The sequence below is a fragment of the Varanus komodoensis genome, unplaced genomic scaffold, assembly GCF_004798865.1.
Source record: "Varanus komodoensis strain SLA01 unplaced genomic scaffold, ASM479886v1 scaffold5, whole genome shotgun sequence".
In the NCBI taxonomy this organism is placed as follows: domain Eukaryota; kingdom Metazoa; phylum Chordata; class Lepidosauria; order Squamata; family Varanidae; genus Varanus; species Varanus komodoensis.
In genome coordinates this window covers 40,663,103-40,688,477 of record NW_025336087.1, presented here as the reverse complement: position 1 = coordinate 40,688,477, position 25,375 = coordinate 40,663,103, and the positions used below count along the sequence as shown (strand labels likewise).

The following is a 25,375-nucleotide window of genomic DNA, read 5'->3' as shown; positions in this document are numbered from 1 at the left end:
AAAGGAAAGCTGGGCCATATTCATCTTGTGCTGAAATTTTCCTGGGGGGAAATTCCTGTGTATTATATTGATTACTCAATGGGAGGGTAGAATGGAGCAGAAAAAAATGAATACATGCTGAGATGCGAGATGGCAGAGGTAAGTCTAGCAATCTAAACCTCCCAGTTAAGCGATTGCTGAGGCATTTGCAACACTCTATAAAACCTTGCCTGGATTTGCAACGATTGCTCGTCTCTGGCTTTCTTTTCTTCATTTGTTTACAAGAATTTATATACTGCTCTACATCCAGTAAAATATCTGAGACATGCATGATTACAAGATGCTGCCAATACCTATAATACAAAACTATTAGTAACAAGATCAGATTTTGTCAACGAAAACTGAGCTGGTCATTCAGGGAAGGTAATATCAAGGTAATCAGCAGGTGCTGAAAACAGACCCATCGAGGTGCCTGTCTGACACCAACAGCTGGGAGCTCCACACAGACCCAGTGCAGTAAAGGTTCCTCTGCAAGACCATGTGGACTGTGGAATCACCAGAACTGTCTCACCGATTAAGTTCAGTGACTGAGCAGCCTGTGAAGGGGGGAGGTACATGCTCAAATATCCAGGTCCCTTGTTGTTTCAGGCTTCATATACCAAGAACAAAACCTTAAACCTGTCCCAGTAGTAGTTAGTCTATGAGGTTTCACCGTGACATGTAGCTGTGTTACTGTAAAACCATTTTCCTCTTGTCACCTTTTTGAAACCTAACAAACCTACCAATTTGTAAAGTGTAGGGGTACATATTACTTCAAGCACTTGTCTGAACGATGTCATCTGAAACTATTTAAGAATACAGTTTTTAGCAAGGGAGCCAAAATGATGTTGTGGCTACCGTGTTGGACTAGGAGCAAGTTCAGATCCAAACACACTGTCCCAGTCTAACCTGAGAGGCTAAAACAGGTCATGGACAATCATGTAAGCCACACAGATATCCATGAGGAAGAGTGGGATATAAATCGACAACCGCCATCATCACTACCACCACTGCCATGGAACCAATAATAAGGCCAATGCTGTTGTACGACTGAGAAGCAATAGCCAACAGGCTCAGTGTGGCAGTTTTTAGAAAATGCTGTGCCCTTCCTGACGCAATTGCTCTCGCTGTTTTTGCTGGTCCACGTCAAAAACAAAATTTATGGGTCACCATGATACATTGCCAGTCAGCAGCATGTGGAATGGTGGGCCACAAGCTTTGCAGGCCCATTTTAGGCAGACATTTCCTTGCTCTTATTTGCAATGTGTTCTTTCCTCTCTTCTCTTAGATTTGTGGCATTATGGGAAAACCCTTCATTTATTACTTTTAATGACAATGCTTTTATCCAAGTAGAAACTTCTCTTTCTGAGTAGCCATCCATTTTCATAGTGTTAAGAGATTATGCTGTTCCATAATCCAAAACAGGAGCAAGATCTCAGAACTCCCAATATGCATAAGAAGAAAATAAGAATTTGGGACAGAGCACAGGATATAGTCCTTGTAAGGACTGTATTATCACCTCAGATACAGCACTTCAGAATAAGATTGATGTATATAACACCATGAATATATATTTGACTGAATAACTGGTATGGAAGTTAACATTATCCAAAGTAGAATTATTTTCAGTAAGAGCTAGAGAAAGTTCACAAGATGCACCCTCATGAGACAGAAACCTCTGAACTTGAAGTCTTTTGTGTGTCCACAGCCCTGCAGAGCCACTGCTGATGGACAAGAGAAAATCGCAGAGGTAATTTTCGCTTTGCCATCATCTGTCTTTGGCTTTTCTCTCTAGTGGAGATGAAATGGGGGCTGGAGAGACCACAAGATCTGGCCTCTCCTCTCCCTCTCCAAGCAGTGGCACGCCCCCTTTCTGACCTCTCTGAGCCTGCTTTGGTGACCTTGGGAAACAACCAGTGCAGTTCTTTCAGTAGTGGGGGCAGTGAAAGGGACCCCTTTATGGGGTTAGAGCAGCATCTATGGTCTTGGAACAATGATTCTGAATAATCCTATGGTCCCTGAGCTGTTTTCCCAGGACCACAGGATTGATTTTTTTCCTTAACCAATTGGTTCAAATTGCAATTCAATATTACATTACAGACTTCCAAATGCATCATTTGGAATGTATAAATTCAAGTGAAAATCATTCTGCATCAGTCTTTCTCCAAGGTACTCCAAATTGCAAAGATCTTTGAGGGACTGCCAGCAGTCTAGATAATATTTCAATATATGAGAAGTTGTGTAAAATATTGGACAAAAGTAAAGGATGTTTCTACACAAAGCAAAAACTGAAAACTTCTGAAAGCACTATGAGAAAAGTGTAATTATCCTTGATTTCAGGCTGTTACATCTCTGTATCTGTCTAGGGATATTAATGCTACACTATGTTTAATACATACTAATGTATGTGTGTTTGTACTAAAAAAATGTTTTCCCCATCCAAAATCCAAGATGCCTTTTCTGTTAGTCTCTCACTGTCTAATGAAAGTAGTGTAGGATGCCAGCTTTTTATTCAGCTGTGCTCTTAAATGAATAGATTGGTAAATTTAACAGAAGTTAAAACATGACCTGGCCTTAGTAGCAAAGAATATGTTGGAACATAAACATTTTTGATGAAGCTGTTTCCAAAATACTTTATGGTCTAGATTCATGTCAACTTGGTTATTAATATATGTAATATTCCTTATTCTTTATCTGTTATTTAATAGTATCTTAAAATATTAGCATTGTATTATATATGTATGCATCAATTTTGTGCATGTGTTTCTTTTAAATCACTTTGGTTGCACCTACATGTTTTGAACTGTTTCTTATTTCACTACTAAAAGAATAGGAAGTACCTCCTCATTTTCACACAACTGGGTCCTTGATCTGTGATTCTCTGTGAAACACTTTTGTGCCTGTTCTCACACTGTGTTGCGAGCTACTTTCAATTAGAGCATTGCATTTTCACATGTATAACATTTCTACTCATTTGTATTCCGCAAACACATTTTCATGTGCTGTAATGTTATGAATATAAATAACTGTGAATGTTCTGTAATTTCAAATATGCCTTGTGACTCCTGCATCATATATCTGTGTAGGCCCGAGCCCCGCTATTTCTACTTTGCTGAAGTCCTGTTTTGGTAGAAGCTGCTTTGGTGAAAAAGATTTGAAAGGGGGAAACTGACAATAACTTCTAATAAGTACAGAGTAGGCCTGAATTAAGTAAATTCAATTTTGATTGATCTGGGGCACATCAGATTCTGCTTAGCTAAGGGCTCTGGCTAGGTGGGAAGAGCAGCTGCAGGTGACATTTCAAACTTAGAGTGGACAGCAAGGCAGTGGTTAGGGGGAGGGATAGCAAGTTGAGAGAGAGAGAGAGAGAGAGAGAGAGAGAGAGAGAGAGAGAGAGAGAGAATGTGAATCAGTCCGCTGTGCAGTGCATGTTACAAGGAATGGGGAAAACTCAAGGAGAAGGCAGATAGTTGAGATCTGAACAGTAAGTTATTCCTCCTCTGAGTGCTAACCAGACATTGCTGGAGATCAGAATTATAGAGCAGGTGGCTGGCTCTTGAGAATGCTCAAGATTTTATGAGAAGGAGGTTCCCACAGATGGCATTATAACCAAACAACCAAGAAGCCACAAGTGCAACAGCAGGAGTTTTGACATCAGAGGAGCAGAGTCCCCCAGAGCTTCACTTGGTTGTGGATGAACTGGGCCTGATGTTTGACAAATCCATTAAAAGGCAAATCTATCCATTCACAGTAGTGCCCTTTGAGACCTTAAAAAAATTTAAGCTGAAAACTGCAAATTAATGCCAGCGTTCCCTATGTAAAAATATCCCTCTACAAGTTCATGCTCAATAGCGCTTCCTTTCACTAGTGTTGGTGCCCCTCTCATGTCTAAGCCCCTGATACCAAGCTTCCAGGAGCTTGCAAATGATTTAAAGAGAGTCAATAGCAGTGGAAAACGTAAGCTTGTAGAGTTCAGAGTTCTTGTAGCAGGACTAAAATCATCAACATCATCTGCACAGGTAGTGATAGTGCTATGAGTCAATCCCCGTATGTTTTGGCAGGGCTATCAACAAATAATTCCATATGCATTCCATAAATTTGGGTTCCTAGGTTAGGGTTAGTGTTCATGTTTCACAAATTGTTTTGCCTGGATAGTAGATATTGTAATTTTATTGGTGGTGGTGGTTTTAATAATGTAATGATATAATAATGTAATAATGTAAGCTGCTCCATGCTCCTTTTGAAAGAATGGGGTATACACATTTTAAATCTATGTATCAATTAATAAGTAAATAGATACATTTTGTGTCATGCTTATGCATTTATCAACTGACTAACTGGATCAATAGTCTTAGATGAATCAGTGCACCTTTCCTTGTTAATAGCAGAGAAATCGTACTATCAAAGTGGACTTACCAACAAAGAGCTGACTGTTGAGCTGCAAGCGGATATGCCCATCAGATGGAGCCGTGTGTGTCCTTTGCGGGAGGTGATCCACATACAGTGATGCCTCTTTGATGTTTCTTGCAGCCTTCACATAGTGCCATCGGTTGTCATTTAAGGGAGCGGGTGACTGAACTGTGATTTCATTAGGCCCATTTCCCACATCAAAGGAAAATGTCACTTCAGTTGGTGCTAGAAAGAGTAAAGATACCTAAGGCAGTTTAGGAGCTGAGGTCACCGAAACACAAATGTTCAAACTCATGAAGAAAGCACAGCACCTGCTTCTGTTCTTGAAGAAGGTCAAAAACAAGTGCTTAGTTAAAAATATGAGTTTAGCATGTCCATCTTTAAAGTTCTTCTTTGTTAGCTTCTGGAAAAAATAGTTTATGAAAAATGAGAAACTTCAGGTAAAAAGTTAAGTTTTACCAGTGATGCTGCAAGAGGAAGAATGTTGACAAGCAACCCAAATTAGTGTTCAGTATAAAAAAAAAAAAAAAGGAAGGAGAAAATACGCTGTTGGATTGATGGATTGGCTGCCAAAAGTAGAACCATACTTTTAGTTAAAATATCATAGTGAAGAAGCAGTAAAACTGATTTTCTGTCACACAGCTTTAAGAATAGGTTTAGCCCATCAAGCTTAATATCAATATTATAGGTACTATTAAATGCATTTTAATATTCCCTACCAAAATGGATATCAAATATTTAAGATTTCTTTATAGATGCTACTTAATTGTAAAAGGAGCTGGCAGAAAAGTAGTGCTCTAAAATGAACTGAATATAGTCATGCAAAATTTTTATTTTCAATCAACCTGTACCTGAATGGGATAGAAGCACATCTCATGGAGATTAATGGCAAAATGAAAATGTATTCAACTTTGGGACTGTTTGCACAAGCACAGGGAGACAAAGAGCCATCGTGGTGTATTTCTCCTGCAGTATGTGCCAGTGGTGAACTGACCATGGACATGACGACGTGCCACTTTCCCCAGCTTTGCCATCCATGCCAGCCTTAGTATATATTCAAATTCCCCTGGCATACAGACAGCATATGAGCTAGGAAATATAAGCCACCCTGGCTTATCTCCTTTACTTTAGTAACACAGACCCAGTCTATATTCACTGGCTTCACACATCCAGAAACTGAGTGCTATGAATGCATATCAAAGGTGCTGTGAATGCATATCAAAGCCACTGAATGCCATTAATTCATTGTGCAGGCACGGAACTGAGCAATGTACAATCTTTTGCAATTCTTCTGTGCATACAAGAAAAGCCATATACACAGGTTGCGGTGCCAGTTGAGGGGGAACAGTGGAAACAGTGGCTGCAAATCCACGGTGCTTTCTCAGGTTCATTGTACATGATTCCCAACTGCTAGAAATAGACAATTATGGATCACTTGCCTGGTTCAATTGTTCTTTGTGACCACTTCCTTTTCTTAGAACACGGCAGCATGAACTCTCAAAAGTCTCTGAACATAAAACTCCTTCTAGACTCTGATATGGTTATGCATAACACGATCTTTACTAAATGCTGTTCAGCTCGATGAGAGCGTATGCTAATGTCCATCAAGAGGTGGCTTTTCAGAGCTGATTTTAATTCAACATTCAGCATGGATTACTTTGGAAAGGGCCTTCAGCAATTCTCTCTGCATTTCTTGTGGCTTCACAGAGTACATGAAAGCACACTGGTAGACCACACCACTGACCGAAATGGCACTTCTGCATGAAGCGTTGGCTTGTGCGTCACCACACACCCTAAACTGGAAGGATTCTGTGAGCCTGGAGAAGTGCATATGCAAAGCAGTGTCTTTCATTGAAGTGGAAGTAACAGGAGTGGTCTGAAAAGTTTGACTGCCGTGTCCTCTATTGATGTGTACCAATTAAAAACTTGGTTCTGCATCTGTTAAGCCTTCATACTGCTGCCACATCAACACAATGTAAATATTTTCTATTTAATGGGGCAGGAGGGATGAAATAACTCATCATCTCTATTACTTTAACCAGCTGGTAGCAAATAGAGAATTACGTGGTTTTCTCCAGTCCTCAACGAGGCATTGCAGTGCAAGCAAGGCTCCATAAACCCCCGAAAATCCATTTTACTACACCCCTTTGCTATCTACTAGACAGTGACTAGGGATGTTCCACTAGGAGTTGTGACCTGAGCAGCACTCTCACTTCCTACCTGCTCAGACGTCAAACAGTTCATGGTGCTGCTTCCGCAGCTCCAAAAGCTGAAGAAGATGCTCCTATGGCAAGGCATGGAACCACACGCTGATACAGAGCAAGGACACACACAATATTGGGTTGCTGGAGGAGAGACCACTGGAGGTGTGCTATGCAATGTTATGCTCTGCAACTGATGCTGTTGCAGACTTTCACTAGTGCAGAAACAGATTAAGTGGTTAAATTCAACCTCACTTACAGATTTTCTTCTTAAATGAGAAAACTTTTCATTAAAGGACTAAGAGCCTGGTAAACTAACCATCAGGATTAATTAAATTACTTAAAAGAATCCAGCTGGAATTGAGAGCTGTGGCAGCATAATTAAAAACCCAGGATTTTGTTTTGGAACAAACATATGAAACAAGGCATCTAGTCAGCAGCCTGTGGATCTGGGCCAGCCGAAAGCCTGGAGACAAATTACCAGGTTGAGCCATTGCTCTAGTTCCTCATAAAAGGATGTTTGAGTCTTAATTTGGGGCAAGCAATGAAAGGATGTTGGATTTGGGCTGTTCTGGGGCTTCACCAGAATACTACCTGGGTATTTCAGGATTAGCCCCAGGCCTGCTGGACCACTCAGCCTCCTTAACAGTGCCATATGGGACCCCTGGGACAAGAGCTATAGGAAAGTAAGTTCCTTCCTCCAGAACTAACTTCATTAGCACAGGGTTTTCCTCTTTGTTGTAGTGCCTGCACGCTGCCTTGCTATAACAACTTGGGTAACCCTGTCCCTAACTTGAGTCTTCTTTCAGGCTGTGGTGTGGTTCACCTCCTGCACCTTGTCTGATACTTGCTCCTTTGGTTCCTTTGGTGTATTCCATCTTGCTGTGTTGCCTCAGCAACGTAGGTTTGCCCGTTGGCTGTGTTTCTCCTCCTGCATCTTGCCTGACCCTTGCACTGCATCCTGTCCACTTGCCTTGCTCTCTGTCAACAACCTGGACTTTGTTACTGAACCTCAGTACTGGATTTTGGACTCTGTCTATCTTAATGTTTTGTTGCCCTTGTTCCAGCGCCTCCTGGCACCCATATCCCAGCCTAGCTCATGACACATGGATTGGATTCAGATTTAGTCCTGCGTACAGTAGACCCATTGTAATAGATTGATTACAATAACCAGTGATGGATCTATCTAAATCTAACTGCTAACTTAAAGTGTGTCTGTTCTAAGTATTACTAATTCTAGATCCAACACGCCATTTATACAGTTTTCTAGTACATCTTATTTTTGAGTGTATGACTGTACTGGAGGCTCTGGTTCAGGGGATTTTTTAAAGTTTGTTTCAAAAATCAAGCTGGTGTAAAAGCCTTACTTTAAAAAAAGTGAATCTGACTGGCCAACCAAACAAAAGCAAATGTGAAGAGGGATCCTACTGGGTAGAACTTTTAGTCAAAGTTGTTGTATGTTTCATCCAGCAGGTACTCTTAATGAATATAGCTGAAATCAATGACATGGCATGGAGTATAAATATATTTTATAATTCATGTTGAGCCTCCTGCATGTATCTAGGTAAAAGTGATGATTGCAGCTTGTTTCTCAATTAAAGGAACTCATTTTCCAATCACATCAGAAGCAGGACTCCTCTTTGCAATCACTTATTGTTTCTGAATAAAAATCAATGGCCCTGTATGGCTCCTGAAGAACACAGCAGTGGGGTCTTCTAGTGGTAAAATAATCTGTTTTGCACACATTGACTTGAGAAACGTCTCCCAGTGCACAAAAGGTTGGGGTGGAGAAGCAAGGGAATAAAACATCAAGGAAAAGGGTGGAAGACAAAGTTTCTCCTTGATGTGGTCAGTCACACAGAGCTGTCAGAAAGGTACCTTTCTGTGAATGGGCTTATCAGATTATGAGACCTGGTAGAAATCTTCTAATGAGCACACCTTCTATGCCATACAAAAGCTGATAGCACAACTTAAAGGTACCCCATTTTAAGTGTCTCTACCATTGAAGTATGAACATGGGGATATCGAAAAATGTGCATTTTTAGGAAGTATGCATTTTCAAAGTTACACATGATTTGGGGGAATGAACAGGTTCTAGAATTTGCAAACAGTTTTAGAGGACTTGTGCTCCTATTCGTGTTGGTGTTTGAAGCAATTTTGAGTGATCTGCAAGGTGAAATGGGTATCTCCTACATTCCTATGGACTTTCCTGTGATGCAATGGATTGCATACTTTTGGCTAGGAAAGGACTAGCATTCAGAGAACTATGATTACTACTTGTATATGTCAGTGGGAGATATATGATGTCAGAAGGAGCAAAGGTACAAAGGAAATCAGCAATGCTGAACAGTTAATGCTGATCAGGAAGGAGGCTGAGAGTGGGAGTGGTCGAAAGAGGCAGGACCAACTGTATAGCCAACAGAAAAGCAGAAAATCACAGAATGATGGGTAGTGGTAGCACGGAGTTGAAAAAAAAGAGTCAGGCTTGGGTGTGTAAAAATTGGGGCAGCAGCCGCCAGAGATTATCATTCAGTCTTGAAGACAAGAAAGGAGTGGGCAGGCAACCAGCTTTGGAAGCTATTAGATTTTAAGACAGAATTGCTAAATCCAGGGCTTTTTTGTCATAGAACGCACTGGAACAGCGTTTCGGCACCTTTTTTTCCAATGGATTTTACAAAGTGATTTTGAACGGCGTAGCAGATCAGCAGCAAACATCATTAACGTAGTGTCTGCTATCTGCTATCAGATAGTAAGATAGTGAGGGCGCTGCTCAGCTTGGGACGCTGCTCCACTGCTCGGCTTGGGATTGGTGTGTGTGGTCGTGCGCTGAGTGCTTACTGCCGGCGGCGATGTGAGTTCTGGCACTTTTTTTTTTTTTTTTACAAAAAAAGCACTGGCTAAATCTATTTAGGTAATCAATTGATATTCATGTGCTGCCATGTTTGCTTAAAAGCAACGAGGGCAGTATACAAAAGTTAAGCAATGGAAGTTTTAAAGTACAAAATGAGAGCACAAAATTGTTCAAATGTTAAAGCTACACATATTGAAGGGCCAAATTGAAATGATGAGTCCCTGAGGACTTTCTAAAGGCCAAGAAAATGGCAGGAAACAATCTTTAGGAGCACAATCCATAATCAGGGGGCAACGCTGGTGAGAGCACTGCCACACAAGGCCAAGGAACTGGAGGCAATGGTACTCTCAAAAGGGCTTCTGCTGCAAATAATACCCAGGCCATTTTGTAGGAAGATACGTGGTCTTTTAGATAGCCAGGTCCTAAGCTGTTTAGGGCTTTGAAGAGTAAAACCAAAACCTTGAATTGTACCTGGAAACGCAGATTTTCCAGTACCAGTATAATATTATCCCAATATGAGCCTAGGTAGGATATTCCTGAATCTGACAGTGCAACTCGAGGCCCGCCAGCATGGATGGGAGCTATGTGTGTCTGCTGTTGCATAGAAACTTGGAGCTCTGTCCCAGCCATGTTTACTCAAAAGTCAGTCCCATTCTTAATAACATTTGCTCTGTTCACTTAAAAAGGAAGGGAATTATTTGAGACATGCAATATGCATGTTTATCTGGAAATAAGTTGGACTGAACGAATATGCAATTGTAGCCTAAATGTCCAGAGACTCAGGCTAGGAAGGAGAAATACATCACAAATTGAATCACAAAATATAATTGTTTCTGTGCTGGCAGCAATGTGAAATCAATTATTAATGTCCTAATGAGTGTTAAATCATTTCTAGTATACTACCATATTGAATGGCATTCTGAACATGACATATTAATTGTTATTTATTATTAACTTTTCAAATGTTGAACTAGAAAACATTAAGTGACTTTGAACAATTAATAAGCAGTGAAATGCAAATTGGCAATTTACATTCAAGCACATTAGAAATGAGTATATGATTTATCTAAATGGCCTCATGCAATAACATCAAATATTCAGTCCCTCTAAGATAACAAAACCTGAACTTGACATAATTGCAGAGTATTTGTACAGAATGTGACTGCAAATATGCAAAACAACATGTCAGAATACCTTAAATAACATCTGGGGCTGCATCTGTAAAACTCTTCTGTACTTGTTGTAATAAACTGAGGTATATCTTCATTGGTCAAAATAGTAAATATGGATGGAAAAAAGTGTCTCACATGGCCACTTGGCTAGTCCTTACAACAAAACCTGCTTGTGCCTGCTTATACCTAAACCTTAATTGGTGCATGCTTCTGGCTTAAAGGTAACAGATTACATAAATTATGTTTTTATTTATTTATTTAGAAAATTTCTATGCCGCCCCGAAGCCTCGGGGCGGCTCACAAAACATTAAAATATAATACATTAAAAATATAAAATGAATTTACAATATAAAATAAGTCGCCCTGGCCAAAGTATAAAGTAAGAAAATAATATTAGCAATTAAAATGACGTTTGAATAAAAAGGTCTTCACCTGGTGCCGAAAAACAAATAACGACGGCACCAGGTGGACCTCTCTTGGGGAGTGCATTCCAAAGATTGGGTGCCACCGCAGAGAAAGCCCTCCTCCGAGTACCTACCCTCCTAATTTCCTTCACGGAGGGTTCCCAGAGAAGGGCCTCTCCCGCAGATCTCAGGGGGCAGGCAGGTGTATATGGATGTAAGCGCTCCTTCAGGTAGCCAGGACCCAAGCCGTTTAGGGCTTTATAGGTCATCACCAACACCTTGAATTGGGCCCGGACTTCAATGGGAAGCCAGTGAAGCTGTCGGAGGACTGGAGTCATGTGAACATAGCTCTGGGTCGAGGAGCACTCCCAAGCTGCGGACCTTGTCCCTAAGAGGGAGTGCAACCCCATTCAGGACTAGGTTCAATTCACCCTCTCCGAAGCCCAATTGCCAACCAACAGGACCTCTGTCTTGTCTGGATTGAGCTTCAGTTTATTGGCCCTCATCCAGCCCATTACCTCAGCCAGGCACCAGTTCAGCACAGCCACTGCCTCACCTGGATTGGTGGAAAATGAGAGGTAGAGCTGGGTATCATCAGCGTACTGATGATTCCGCAGCCCACACCTCCTGATGACCTCTCCCAGTGGTTTCATGTAGATGTTAAACAGCAAAGGGGACAAAATGGACGCCTGCGGTACTCCATGGCAAAGCTGCCATGGCGCAGAGCCATAGTCCCCCAGCACCACCTTCTGGAATTGGTCATTGAGATAGGAGCAGAACCACTGCAAAGCAGTGCCTCCGACCCCCAGTCCCGCTAGCCTATCCAGAAGGATACCATGGTCGATGGTATCGAAAGAGGTCCAGAAGAACCAACAGGGATGCACTCCCCCTGTCCTTCTCCCTGCACAGGTCATCGTACAGGGCAACCAAGGCAGATGCAGTACCGTACCCGGTTTCTGAAGCCGGACTGAAATGGGTCCAGAAAATCAGTTTCATCCAAGAGAGCTTGGAGTTGTCCCGCTACCACCCGCTCCAGCACCTTTCCCAGAAATGGGATGTTGGCCACTGGTCTATAATTAGTGGCCATCTCTGGATCCAGTGACGCTTTCTTTAGGACCGGTCAGACTACCGCCTCCTTTAAAGGAGCAGGTACCCGACCCTCCCTCAGAGAGGCGTTAGCCACTTCCAAGATCCAGATCCCAATTCCCAAATACTTGGAAGTATTTATTAACCAAGACGGGCAAGGGTCCAATAGGCAAGTGGTGGGACATACTTGTCCAAGTACCTTGTCCACATCATCAGGCCGCAATAACTGAAATTCATCCATTAATTTTGGACCAGACAGCAGCATTGGTGTCTCCCCAGAAACTTCTGAGTCACTAGTAGAGTCTAGCTCGTGATGAATCTGAGCGATTTTCTCCCTGAAATGCTTGGCAAAGTCGTCACAGCGGGCCTTCGAGGGTGGAACCAGATCTTTCTTAGGACCTGGACGAACCAGGCCTTGCACCACTCGAAAAAGCTCTGCCGGACGGCATTTTAAGGAGGCAATGGAAACGGAAAAGAAATTCTTTTTCGCCGGCCTCACCGCCACAGCATAGGACCCATAATGGGCTCTCAAGTGTGTTCAGTCAGATTCATCCCGTGATTTCCTCCACCTACGCTCTAGCCGTCTCCCAGCCTGCTTCATCGCCCGCAATTCAGGTGTATACCAGGGGGAAGAGTGGGCTATGCCCGGCGGGAGAGGACGCTTAGGAGCAATCGTGTCAACAGCCCTGGTCATCTCCCCATTCCACAGTTTGACCAGAGCCTCGACAGGAGCACTAGTCTTGTCAGCCAGAAACTCCCCCAGGGCCTTCAGGAATCCATCCGGATCCATCCGGCTCCAGGGGTGGACCCACACAATCGGGTCCGCACCCTTACAGAGGGAGAGGCCGCTCTTGAGCACAAACCTCACCAGGAAGTGATCTGACCATGACAGGGGTGTCAGACATAAATTCCTCACCCTCAGACCACCCTCTTCCTGCCCTGTCGAGAAAACCAGGTCCAGAGTGTGTCCATGTTCATGGGTCGGGCCGGTGACATGTTGAGACAGCCCCATGGCCGTCATGGAGGCCATGAAGTCCTGAGCCGCCCCGGTCAGACCAGTCTCGGCATGGAGATTGAAGTCCCCCAGGACCGACATCCTGCGGGTCCTCAACACCAGGTCTGAGACGATCTCCGCCAGCTCAGGCAGGGAGACTGTTGGGCAGAAGGGTGCACGGTACACCAACAGAATCCCCAATCTGTCTCGGTCACCCAACACCAAGTAGAGGCACTCCAGCCCTGGCCTCTAAGGGACTGGAAGTCCCGTGAGGGAGATGGAGGCTCGGTAAACCAAAGCAACCCCCCTCCCCTCTGGGCGTGAACGGTGCTGAACCAGATACCCAGGCAGGCACATTTGAGAGAGGGAGACATCCCCCCCCTCCCGCCCAGGTCTCTGTTATGCAAGCCAGGTCGGCCCCCTCATCGACAATCAAGTCATGGATGAGGGAAGATTTATTGTTGACCGACCTGGCATTGAGCAGCAGCACCGTCAGGCCTGAGGGGCGGTTGACAAGACTACCTGGAACCCTCTGGCTGGGGGCAAAACCAGAAGGAGGGACAGGTGTCAGCCATCTGTCCCTCCTTCTTCTACGCGGACACGTTAAGCCCCCACCGCTGTGCTGTCCATTGCCCATGACCACCCCAATGGCACCGCCCCTGCGCTCCCCAGGAAACACAAACGTTGACATGGCCAGGGACGACTCCATAAAAACAAATTAAAACAGATTAAAATACAATAAAATTATAAAAAACAATCAAAAACTCCCCATTCCCTCGGCGGTGCACCCTAGTCTGGCAGCAGCGACTGCGCAGCGCGGCAGGTAGACCGAGCCACAGAATGCGGCTGATGTCTGGGGGGGCGGAGGGAGCTCCAAGCCTGCCCTGCGCCAGGCCAGTTCTGGCGGGTTAAACTGGTGCCCGCCCATGCGCCCCACCCCAAACCAGCGTCGCTCGCACCAGCACCGGCAGGGGGGGAGCAGGGAGGGGAGCGGAAACCTGTCCGGTGGCAAGATGGCGGCACCCTCCTCCACGCCATCGGTGGCGGGCCTGGCGTGGCCCTGGCATCCTCCGTGCTCTTTTTATCCATTGAAAGAGTAAATGAAAAATCCTTGACAATGGTGTTGCCTTGTGCAATTTTTCTTCTGTTTCCTTGATAGCAAGAAGAGATAACTGCACCCTCTCTTTATGAAGAATAGGTAATGAACGTTAATTAAAACTGGCCCAAGGGAAGTGACTGGCTGTATCCCAAGCTGTATCCTAAAATGTGCAGGTCTGGAAAGTGTTTGGATTGATTAACCAAATAGCAAACATGGAGTGGCTTTCTAACATCCTGTCCTTCCTGTACCTTAAGGTATTCCTTGCATCCCAATATGGGAGGAGGCTGGTTAGGATGTGTGAAAGGACCTTTATGCTGCTACATTCTGGTTGTACAATTCCCTTCTGTTGGAAATGAATTTCTTTAACTTTCAAAAATGGCGATATTGTCACAAAGTTGCTGAAACTCTTCCAGCAGTAAGACACTTCTGAGGCCTTCTGCCCTTATTTTTTCTAGGTAAGATGGACTGAAATGTGAACCCAATCTGTTTTCAGTGCAATGTAAGTTAGCAGTACTGCTGGGATTCCAATACACTAATGTAACTAATAAGGTGTAAGAACTGGTTTGTTTGCTTGCTTGCTTCTTTCCTTTGTTTTACTAAAACCCAAATCCCTTTGTTCCTCCTCTGAGTAACTATAAACACATTAAGAGACTTTCAAAGGATTTTTTCTAGTCTTATAATATTTACCTTCTCACAACTGCCTACTATGGTTCCTAAATGCAAAATAATTATGTTTACAGTTGGAGTTAGTGGTTTTGAGTGCAGCCTATGCCAATTCCAGATTTACTCTTTTTTAGCATTATCACTCATCTTCAATATTTTCTAGAGTTTCATAGTACCATCTGAAGGAAACTGGGAGTAAATTGGGTTTGGGAACTAGCAGTTTCTCTGAATAACCCATATTTCTGGGATTATGTTAGATGTTAGAACAGTGTAGAAGAGTACAGTGAATATAACTATCACCATAGGAATACTGCACTGTGTCACACAACTACACAATTGCACTATTATACAATGCATACAATTCAAAACACAGTCTAAAGGAAAATGGTACAGAGTAAACATTAACTGTTTCAACATTAAAGTCATCTTGCAACATTCTGGTGATCAGAGTAAATCCTTTGGAAGAGTAGCATATGTCAAAAGAGAGACAGACTAAACTAAAAATCCAGGTGGAATTTCTGCCGCAGCCCTAGATTGCCTCTTGAACAGCAAGCTCACATAAGCTCTCATTACGGTTTCTGTAATTCCACACTGAATTACTAAAGCTCAGTATGCTGTTGCATTCAGTTTCATGACTCTCTGAGGCTACTGCATCACTGTATTTTATGGCAGTTGGCATCGATGTAACAGAAGGCAAGGCAATTCTACTGGTACTTAATATGGCAAAACATTGGGAAAAGAGCAGATTCATATTCTCAGATCATTGCATTAGGGGGACAATTTGGACTAAAGTTCATCAACCACCATTTATTACAGCAACTCCACAGATAAGGATGCAGTCATGGATTTCATAAACTCAGGAGAGAAACTAACTTGGTTTCATGCTTGGTTTTCAAGACTTATGCAGTAGGAACATAGGAATTTACCTTCTATAAGGTTGAACTATTTGTCCCTCTAGCCTAGCTTTGTCTACTATGATTGGCAGCAGCTCTTGGTTGTTAGAGATTTGAGACAAATTTTACTGAAATAAAAACCTGAATTGTCCCCTGCTTTTACTAACACAACACTACACATGCCAACTGAAAAGCAGATTCCATTATAAGGTAGCAAACATCTGAGCCTATTCATCCAGAATAGGGTTCCAAATTGGGCACTACTTGGAATCTTTCTGACAGTGCCAAATATCTTGTTTGCAACTAAAAGGGAAAAACAAACACTGAGTAATGATCCCAGCTCCATGTGAAGTATAAACCAGCAAAACAGTTTTCTACTTCTTCTTGCAAACAAGAAAGGTGATTATGTTTTGTCTTCTGTTAGGATTTATCTGGGAAGTGGCTTCTCCACCTGGCTTGAAAACATTAGAGTTCTGCATAAAGACGTGTGAGTTTGTTTCCCTGGGATAACCCAGTGGTAAACACCAGATGTTAGCCAAGCACACTGCACACAATCTAGCGCTTTTGTGTATATTGGAGAGCACCGACTGTCCATTCCATTCCCATAGGAGGCATCTGCAGAACCCATAGCCCCTTTGAATCACCTTGTAGGAATGGAATATGTAACAGGGCAATGTAGCATTCATATCTACATTGACAGATTGTATATATGACAGATTGATTCTGCTTAGTCCCTTCAATCAGGGTCTTTAGAGATCAGGCCAACTCTCAAGTTTCTATGTGGTTTTAGGAAACAAAACCTTGTAAAGTTATGCAGAATAAATAGTCTAAACTTTGGAACCAAACAGACAGAGAAACATAGTTAAATTGGACTTACAATGCAGCTCTATCCTTATGAAGTCTTTGATCCCCAGATTCTCTAGAAATACACCAGAGGAAGCTGTAGTCTTAAAGAAAAAGGACACATCTGCACTGAGTTCTCCATGGAAAGTGGGGAAATGAAGATATGAGGCCTCAGTGTTGAAGGAAGCTGCATTCCAAAACTCCCCTGATTATTGAGAAAAAAGTTAGAAAACAGGGTTACTCATGTCTTAAAATGAAACAAAAGCAATACATTAGTTAGTCAGAAGAGTTATATTCTCCTCCCTTGCAACTGTCTGTAGGTCTTACTCCATGAGAATTAAGTTCCTGCAAGGTAATAAACTGCTTTGGACCAGGATAATTGAAAGATGACCTTCTCCTGTATAAGCTGATGCACTTGCTTAAATCATCTGCAAAAATCCCTCTTCTGCATCCTGCCACCAGTAGCAATGCAGGTGGTGGGTAGGCAGGCTGAGCTTTCTCGGATGCTTCATTCTCATTAAGGAGTGCGAGGCACATCCTGACCTACTTTGGTAGGTTTTTGGTTAAATTGGGGGGGTGGGGGGGGACTTGGATTCACAATATTTACAAATCTGAATGACTCCTTCTTTGCACTACTTTCTGCTGCTGTTTCTGTTTCCTTGTTAATTTTGTAATAGCGCTGTGGTTCTGCTTTTATAGCCTGCTTTATTGACGAGCTTGTATTGCTTTGAACTTCGATTGCTTGATAGCTACCTTGCAGATCCCCCTCAGGACTGAAGAATAGGCAATAAATACTGTAATTAATAAATAAGTGTGTGTGTGTGTATTCATGCTCCAGTTTTCCAGGTGACTCATTCTGGATGCAATTCAATATAAGCAACCCTAGCAGTGCTGATGCAACGCCATGTTTCATGGCATTCTGTTGATGCAGCTTCTCCTGACGCTTGTCCTAAGAATGTGATTCATTGAGACTCCTGGACTGTCCTATTGATAGCTCTCAATTACATGAAATAACCAATAGCTTTTGTAGCTCCTCTGCTTCCTAATTAGCAGATATTTTAGTGAACATTGATCTTCTCTTAAACCTTTTTAATAGAGCTCAGGCCTAGCAATGATGAGCTTGACACTATGCCATACTTTTAAATATACCTTGTTATTTCTTACTAATTCCTTACAGTTGTATCTGTCATTTTCATAAGCTTTAGTGCTTACTGAATCAAATTAGACAATATTTTCCAATGAATGCAAATGCATTTTCTCCTAAAAAATCCCAAGAATTCTTTCTTTCTTTCAAGTAGCCTTCAAAATAAATTAATACTGATATTAGAATTTAAAAATATCAGTATAGGATTCCAGTTATAAATGTTGTGTAATAAGGAAGTGGAAAAGGGAGCATATGCCACATAATAGAATAGTAATAAAAATGTAGTACAAGATGGAATGAACTGGTTCTGCATAAGGCCATTTTCACATTCCCCATATATGTTTGTATGCATATTTTGCTAAATGTTTCTTTTCAGAATTGTCTTGAATTTCCCTTGTACCGGAGGAATGGCTCCATGCACTGGGCCTGCTGTGGGAAGCATAGATGTTATACTCATGTGTATGTAGACTTCCGTAAACCCTGGATGGCCAGTGACACCAAGTTGCCATAATTTCCATTTTATGAAAATAAGAAGGGTTACACTGTAATTACAAACCATCTGTATAACAGCTCTTTAGGAAAGCTGTTAGGATGCAGGTGAGCAGTAGTCCTTCTCTACTAGTAGCATCCATTTCTTGGAGGCCCATCTTTATGGAACTCTTCCAAATCTGCCAGTTAAGGTGTCATTTCTTCACTGATAAAATAACATTTCTTGGCTTTTCAGTAGTAGCCACCTGACTGTGCAATGTCATGGCTAGAGCAAAGTTTAGGCTTTGCTTAGGAAGTTTAGGAATCTTCCAAGTGTGTACACCCCATCAGGGGCTCATTGACAAAGGCCCCATAGATTTGTTTCACTTCCTCACCATAAGAATCAGCTCGCTCTCTTGATCTGGCTGAGAAAACAGCAGTGGTAAGAAGGATGAGATGGTTAATTATTTGTTTACAGTATTGGGTTAGAATTTTAGACAAAAAGCTCCTGAGTCAGCTCACAAAGAAAGGAACCAAGACACTGACTACTGGCAATCTGTCTGTTAAACAACCAAGTGGTGCCAGTGGTAGGAAAGGGGATGAGGCTGCTGAGAAGGTAGGAGGAAAGGTATCCATTAGGCATGTCTTTCCCAAAGGCCCTCCAGGATGTTGGCATTATGGAATGCTCTCCCAAGAGGTGCGTACCTGGTGCCTTCATTGCCGTCCTTTTCTTACCAGGTTAGAACCTAGATATTTTGTTGTGCCTTTTGGTCAGTTTTCAGAATCATATTTGTATGTTCCTAGAACTTTGCAATGGTGCTGGCTGTTAACTTTGGGCTCATTTTGTTTTAAACTATACTTATCTTGTGTTTTACTCCATTAAAGTGGTTTCTATGTTTTTAAGTTTGGCTGGTGAGCTGCCCCGAGAGCTTTACTTATTGGGTGGTATAATAAGTAAATCAATCTTTTAAAATGTAGGCCTAATGTCGGGGCAAGGTTCTTGAGGTTTTTCTTTGCTCGTGGGTACCATTAAGAAATGTTGCTGTACGACCTGTGTAAGAAAATGGAATATAATAGCACAGTAAAGCTGATGCAATGCTTTACTATACATCGTGTGTGAAAAGCATTAGCAAAGTAATGACCTGTGGGGCCTTTCCCATTTTTCAAACAGTTATGAATATAATGAATGCTGTCAACCATTCTCATTGAAATGTGATGCAAAGTATATTCTTTTGTCCCACACATAGTTAGTGGATGCAAGGAGCCAGTGCTTCTAACCTCTCCTCATTTGCTGTGCAAAGCGGTGTTATTCTGTGTGTTTGACATCTATACAGAATTCATGTCAATGGAGACACTTTACTTGCTATAAATTATAAATTTATAGTACTATAAACTGCAACTGCTTTACAAAGAGGAATGAGCCTCTTACAGAAGGATGCCCCTCTCCAGGCTACTCTCATGTTCCCAGGCTGCTTGGAGACACATTCTCAGTATCTATTGAGTAGCAGATAATATTTCCTCTCTTTGCCCTATCCCTAGATAATAATGCTGATAATCTGGCAGTCTGAAAGCTTTAGAGATAAACCTACTCTTAGTACATCAACTGCAAGTTGCATACCTGAGAGATGTCTCAGCATGCAGACAGACAATAAAATTTAAAATAGGTAAAAGCAGGAAGATAGATGCTTAACTGCCCATGCTGAACGCTCTTGTTTCTTTTGTCTCTGTATCAGCCCAGATGAATCAGGCTTTTTAAGTACTATGAATGTCAGGAAAACCTGCGTTACCCAGGATGATCGTGGGACAGAAATAAGGAAATTCAGTGGGAAATTTGGCTATGCACTTTGGAATCTAGATGGGAATTATTATTATTCCTGTACATTATTTACATAAGTATTTCAAATTATTATTACCTGGGAAAAATGGAACATTGCATTCATTTAAAATGTGGATGTCAGTGCTCATGTTATTGCTGTTAACTAGCTTTTATGGTAAAATGCCACCCCAAGTTCTAATATCCAATGGGTGGGCATAAAAACACTCCCGAATCTTCCTGTGCTCGTGTAGTCCAAATATGCACTGGTGCAACATTACTCTTGGTCGCGTGGGCAGCTACCAAATGGCATATGGGAACTTGGCTGGATGCCATGGAAGGCCCTGGCTGAAAATACAGGCAACGAGGGGCCAACACTTCTCCAGGTAAGCCAGTGGTCCTTGAAGCACACATTAGGACTAGCTATCCCATGACATTTTTGAAGAGTCAGATTCGGATCCCATACCTTCTTGAGCTACCTCTGCAGAGGTGTTGGGCTCAATTTTTACATCAGGTTACTGTTAGAGTACTTGGTTTTACTAGGTACTCACAGAAGTTTATTCACACAAGGCAAACTTTTTCTCTTTCCATTCTGCCTGTCAACTCATTCCTCCCTGAAATATAGTTATTTTATTTCTCTCTCTCATGCATGCATCCCCCCAGTTAGCCATCTTCCATACATTCATTTACACACTCTTAGATGATGGTGAGAAAATGTGCTTTGATTTGATGATGATGATGAAGAATATTGGATGCGTAAGGAGTCCCAAGACACCCTGGAGTTCATTGTCTACCCTTTTGAACTAAAGCAATATTAAGGGGGGAGGAAATAGGGTGGCTAGTCCAGACTCAGTTATGCTAAGAAGTAAGTGAAAGTAGCACTACTATTGGATTTTAGCACTGAACTAAAATATCATAGAACTTCTGAGAACATGATATGGATTTTTCCAGAAGACTTAGATTTTTCTTTTTACATTTATATAAATAAACAGGTAAAATAAACAAACATGGACACTGTTTTCTGATTTTACTTATCAAGGAACTGTGTATCAAATGGATACAAGAAGGCCCCCTATGGCTTCTGCATAAGTCTGGCATTGTTATCTGTAAAAACACGTTTGCATGAAGGATCTTATTTGAAAGGGCTAGACTTTAGTTCCTCAGAGCAAAAAAGTGCAAGAAAGAAAGTCCGATTTGCTATAAATAGTACTGCATCCACATCTACCCAGTAAGAAGTAATTTGCTATTTATATGCAACAAAACATTTGCTTTCATGATTCAAAGGCTCAGTAAAAAAGAACATTAATTAATTCTCATTTTTTGACAATTTAGAAATCAAATGCAAACAGAAATGGATACAAAAGAAAACATAAGCCAGGAAAATTATTGGTTTTGAAAGCTGTCCAACTCACTACAAAAGCGTCTTTCACTGAAACCTCCTATCTGCAAAAAGTCATTATGACATTCCAGTGTTGGAATCACAGTACAAATTTGTTTGTTTCTTATTTGCAAGAATGCTATTGTAAATACTGTTATGTGATTAATCATAAACGTGCTTGTGTGTAAAAGTCCAGAGGGGATGTAAAAAAAATAATGGTGGTACTGAATCAATACAACCATACAGCGCAGGCTTCTAGCAAGGGACAATTTTCAGTCTTTATGCTGCAGATCAACTGGCAAAATATTATTGACAGTCTTCTAGCCAAAGAGTTAAAAACAAAACAATCTTGAATCTGGGTTGTAATATAATGTTAAAGCAGAGAAAATGGAATAAGGAAATCTAAGTTTTATTCTGAAACATAGGGATCTTCTGTGACAGAAAAGAACTTCTGATAATAGCTTATCCATTTTCCACTTTGTTGGCTCATTTCTCTAAAGGATGTTAGGAGTTTATTTCATCAGCCAGGCACAAGCACCCTGCGTGTGTTCTTGCCTTCTCTTCTTCCCTTGCACTTCAGCTCCAGCACTTTACTGACAGAATTCCTGTTTATTAAACTGAGATTAATCCAGTTAGGATGCTGTGGCGAAGTTTTGTTTTACACAAGCCACAATACAAGGACAAAAGCTTGCATGCAGGGGAAACAGCTGGGGGGACCTTGCAGACTCTGTGCTCAGTTTTGGCTAGAGAAACCATGGCAGCTTTATCGAACTGTGGACATTGCATTTCAACAGAGCCCTTATGTCCCAGAAATGTAACTTTGATCAGGGGCCTAACTCTGCAGCAGCAGCAGATTGTATGAAAGGCTGAATGCCTGGCGAGGGCTTAGCACATGGAGTTGGTGGAGTTGGCAGCAAAGGGGGCCAAGAGCCCTGATGAGATCATGATGGCCACTGAAAGCAGGGCAGGGAGAGGAAATTGGAGGTCCCGCCAATGAATCGCTAGGTGTTTTCCTGATGAATGGATGTTTTGCTGGTCTTGAATGAATGGGTGATCTGACATGCAATACATAAATAAGATATAATAGAATTGTAATATTCTTATATACTTAGTCTGTCTCTATATGTCTTGGTCTGGGGAAAGAAGCCACAGAAGATAACTACATTATCATCATCATCACCATCATGGTATACCTGACAATATCAAACTATGTGTAGGTTTTACTTCAAACTCACAAAGTCAAGCTTCCTAATTCAAAGGACTGCAGAGATATGGTACAGTCCTCCCACAGCTGTAGCCATTGTCTTTGAATGTTCCCATACATTATAATCTTTCTACGCAAGTTTAAAAAAAACAAACTAGAAAATGAAAGGCATCCATGTGCTTAACTGATCCCTATATTTTCTTTGCATATTCAGGGATTTTAGACATATGGACTCATTCATAATAGAAATGGGACAGCCCCATATCATTGTGGGATGATGTTTGAATAATCTCTGAAGTAATCTAAGGAGCAAGGCTAACTTTGAAATATAGAATGAAATTATACTATAAAGGAGAGGAAATATACTTTGAAGAGCAGAGCCAGATAAATACCCTTTGAATAGCAAAAAACATTGGTATTTTTACCCGACTAGCACTGCTTAAACAGGTTTTAGGACATTATTATTTATAGAGCTATTTAGCTTTTCTGTTTTCCTTAAACAGGTCTTTTATTATATAAGCACATTTCAGCTTGCTTATTAGAGCCAGGAGATTACACAGGTTCTCCCTTCCAAAAGATTTAATGGAGCCTTTGGTGTTTGGGTCAGAAATGGAAGTAAACATTCTTTCACTCCATCTTCTGAATAGTGTCCTGGTGAACAATTATGGGGACAAGGATTTATGTGTGTTAAAAATAATAAAGAATATGAGTCATATGAGGATGAATTATTTTAGTGCAGTAATATAATTTGGTCTTTGAGAGCAGGAGCAACAGAAAGAAGCAGGAATCTCTGGTGAGCACTCAAACCAGGATCGTGAGCCCAACAATATCCATTTTTCTTTGTTGACAATAGTTCAGGGTAATGTAGACCTCTTTTCCCTATATGATTCTATTTGCATTGTTTGGCAGAGTCCAAAGGAAGAAGGAAACCAATGCTGTTCTACTGTGTGTAGCTGACAGGCAATTTAAGAAACCTTTTATTAAAACCCTGAAGTTGTAGGAATATTAACCTGCATATGTTCCCCCTAATTTATGAAATGCTTTGCATTTCTCTGCAGAAGACCACTTGCTAAATTCGTCATTGTCTTGTTTTAGCATTACAAAATTAATTCCATATTTTAACAACAATTGTTGGAAATTATTCAAAAATAACTGACAGCCAATAACCAATGGAAATGAGTAACTAATTTATGTAGATACTTTCAAATCAAATCCATTCATGAAAGAAATAAGTAGTTTTTGAACACCTCTAAGCAAATTCACTTTAAAGGGAGTCCCACTGAATTTAAGGAAGTTCACTGTGAAGTTTCTGTGCACAGAATTGCAGCTTGAGAGTTGTTAGGCAAGGTGAAGTTTGCTTTGTAGATCCTCTGCTGCAAAGCTCATCTTTAGGGCAGGGAGCAGCTTTTTGGGTGGCTTTATCACCATCCACCATCCTGCCTATCAAGATCCACTTGGTATCTATAGCACAGCGGGCCCACCCAGCCTCCTTGCATGGGCAAAACACCCCCCCCTTCCCTGACTGATCCTTCTACCTCTGGTAATGCTGTAGCAGTGCCATATGGGGTGGTAGAAACACCCCATTGGGCCGTCACCTGCACCCAGCTACTAAGGAGCCAATCTGGAGGTACGGATTATATTGGTGCATTCACCTTTTTTCCTTATAGCAAAAGGGGAATATGGCCTATAAGGACCATGAGTGAATGAAGAGGGAAAAAGTCAAGAACACCTTGCTCAGTTGGCTGAATGGGTTCTAGATATTTATGGAGGTTATGGAACAGGAACAGTAGAAAGCATGCTAGGCCACATGAAGGTGGTGGCTAGACATCTACATACTTTGGTTCAATATGCTCCCACAGCATTTGGAAGGAGGGTGGAAACCTTTGGAGCTTAAATAGGACCAAGAAGAAAGTGAACAGAGGAGTCAAATTGGAATTTGCAGATCAGCAGGTTAGAGTACCCTTATACTCTGAAATCCGTCCATCTCAGGTATCACTTTTCCAGGCCAATAGCATTCATCTGTCTGACACAGGAAGCATCCTTTTACAAGATCTTCAGGTGGGGATACAGGATTTCATCCAGGACAGGTACGAATAGAAAGCCAGGGCTGAGGCTTGCCCCCTTCTTTTGCAGGGATGTGTAGGATTTTCATGTGTAGGCTTCGGTGCATGCTCTTAGGGTGATTAGCAAGAACAGAAGCCTGCTGTTCACGGGATGTATGGCCTATGAGCTGGGAGACGGTCTGACTTTGAGATTAACCAGCCTCCCCAGCTTCAAGATGCGTTGCAGAAAGTGGGGGTAACATAGGCACCTCCTTTACACTGATGGACAACTCTGGTAAAGGTTAAGGTTTCCCTTGCTCTTAGTCTGAGACTGAGTAGCTCATCTGCAAGGCAGGCAAGTGGCCTTCCAGGTATGAGAGGCATCCCTCCACTTGCACATACAGACTGGGGGTGGGGTGGGATGACATTCCCTTGTTAAATAAATGAAAAGGCCTAAGTTCAGCCAAAGTCTGGTGTCCATGTCATTCTTTCCTTTGCCTCCTCTCTGTCTGTAAATGAAGCAAAAGACTAGAACAGGAGTACACACACTTAGTGGGAAAAAGCCAGCAAGAAGGCATGTGCTATTAATTCCTAATTGCAAAATTGGCATTTATGTATGTGAATACAAGATATTATTCCATATGCAGATTTTTGCACATGTTGCAGTTCATATTCAGAATGAAGGATGCATT

General features: G+C 41.8%; 1 protein-coding gene across 1 annotated transcript in view; it reads right to left on the bottom strand.

Annotated features, from left to right (window-relative positions):
- The window catches only part of LOC123031393 (contactin-associated protein-like 4), a 252,751-nt gene that overhangs the window by 23,699 nt on the left and 203,677 nt on the right, over positions 1-25,375 (bottom strand). The window contains exons 16-17 of the mRNA XM_044446298.1: positions 16,669-16,839; positions 4,435-4,653 (exon numbers count right to left, since the gene is read on the bottom strand). Coding sequence (XP_044302233.1) covers positions 4,435-4,653; positions 16,669-16,839 — 390 coding nt within the window. The remainder of the gene's footprint in view (positions 1-4,434; positions 4,654-16,668; positions 16,840-25,375) is intronic.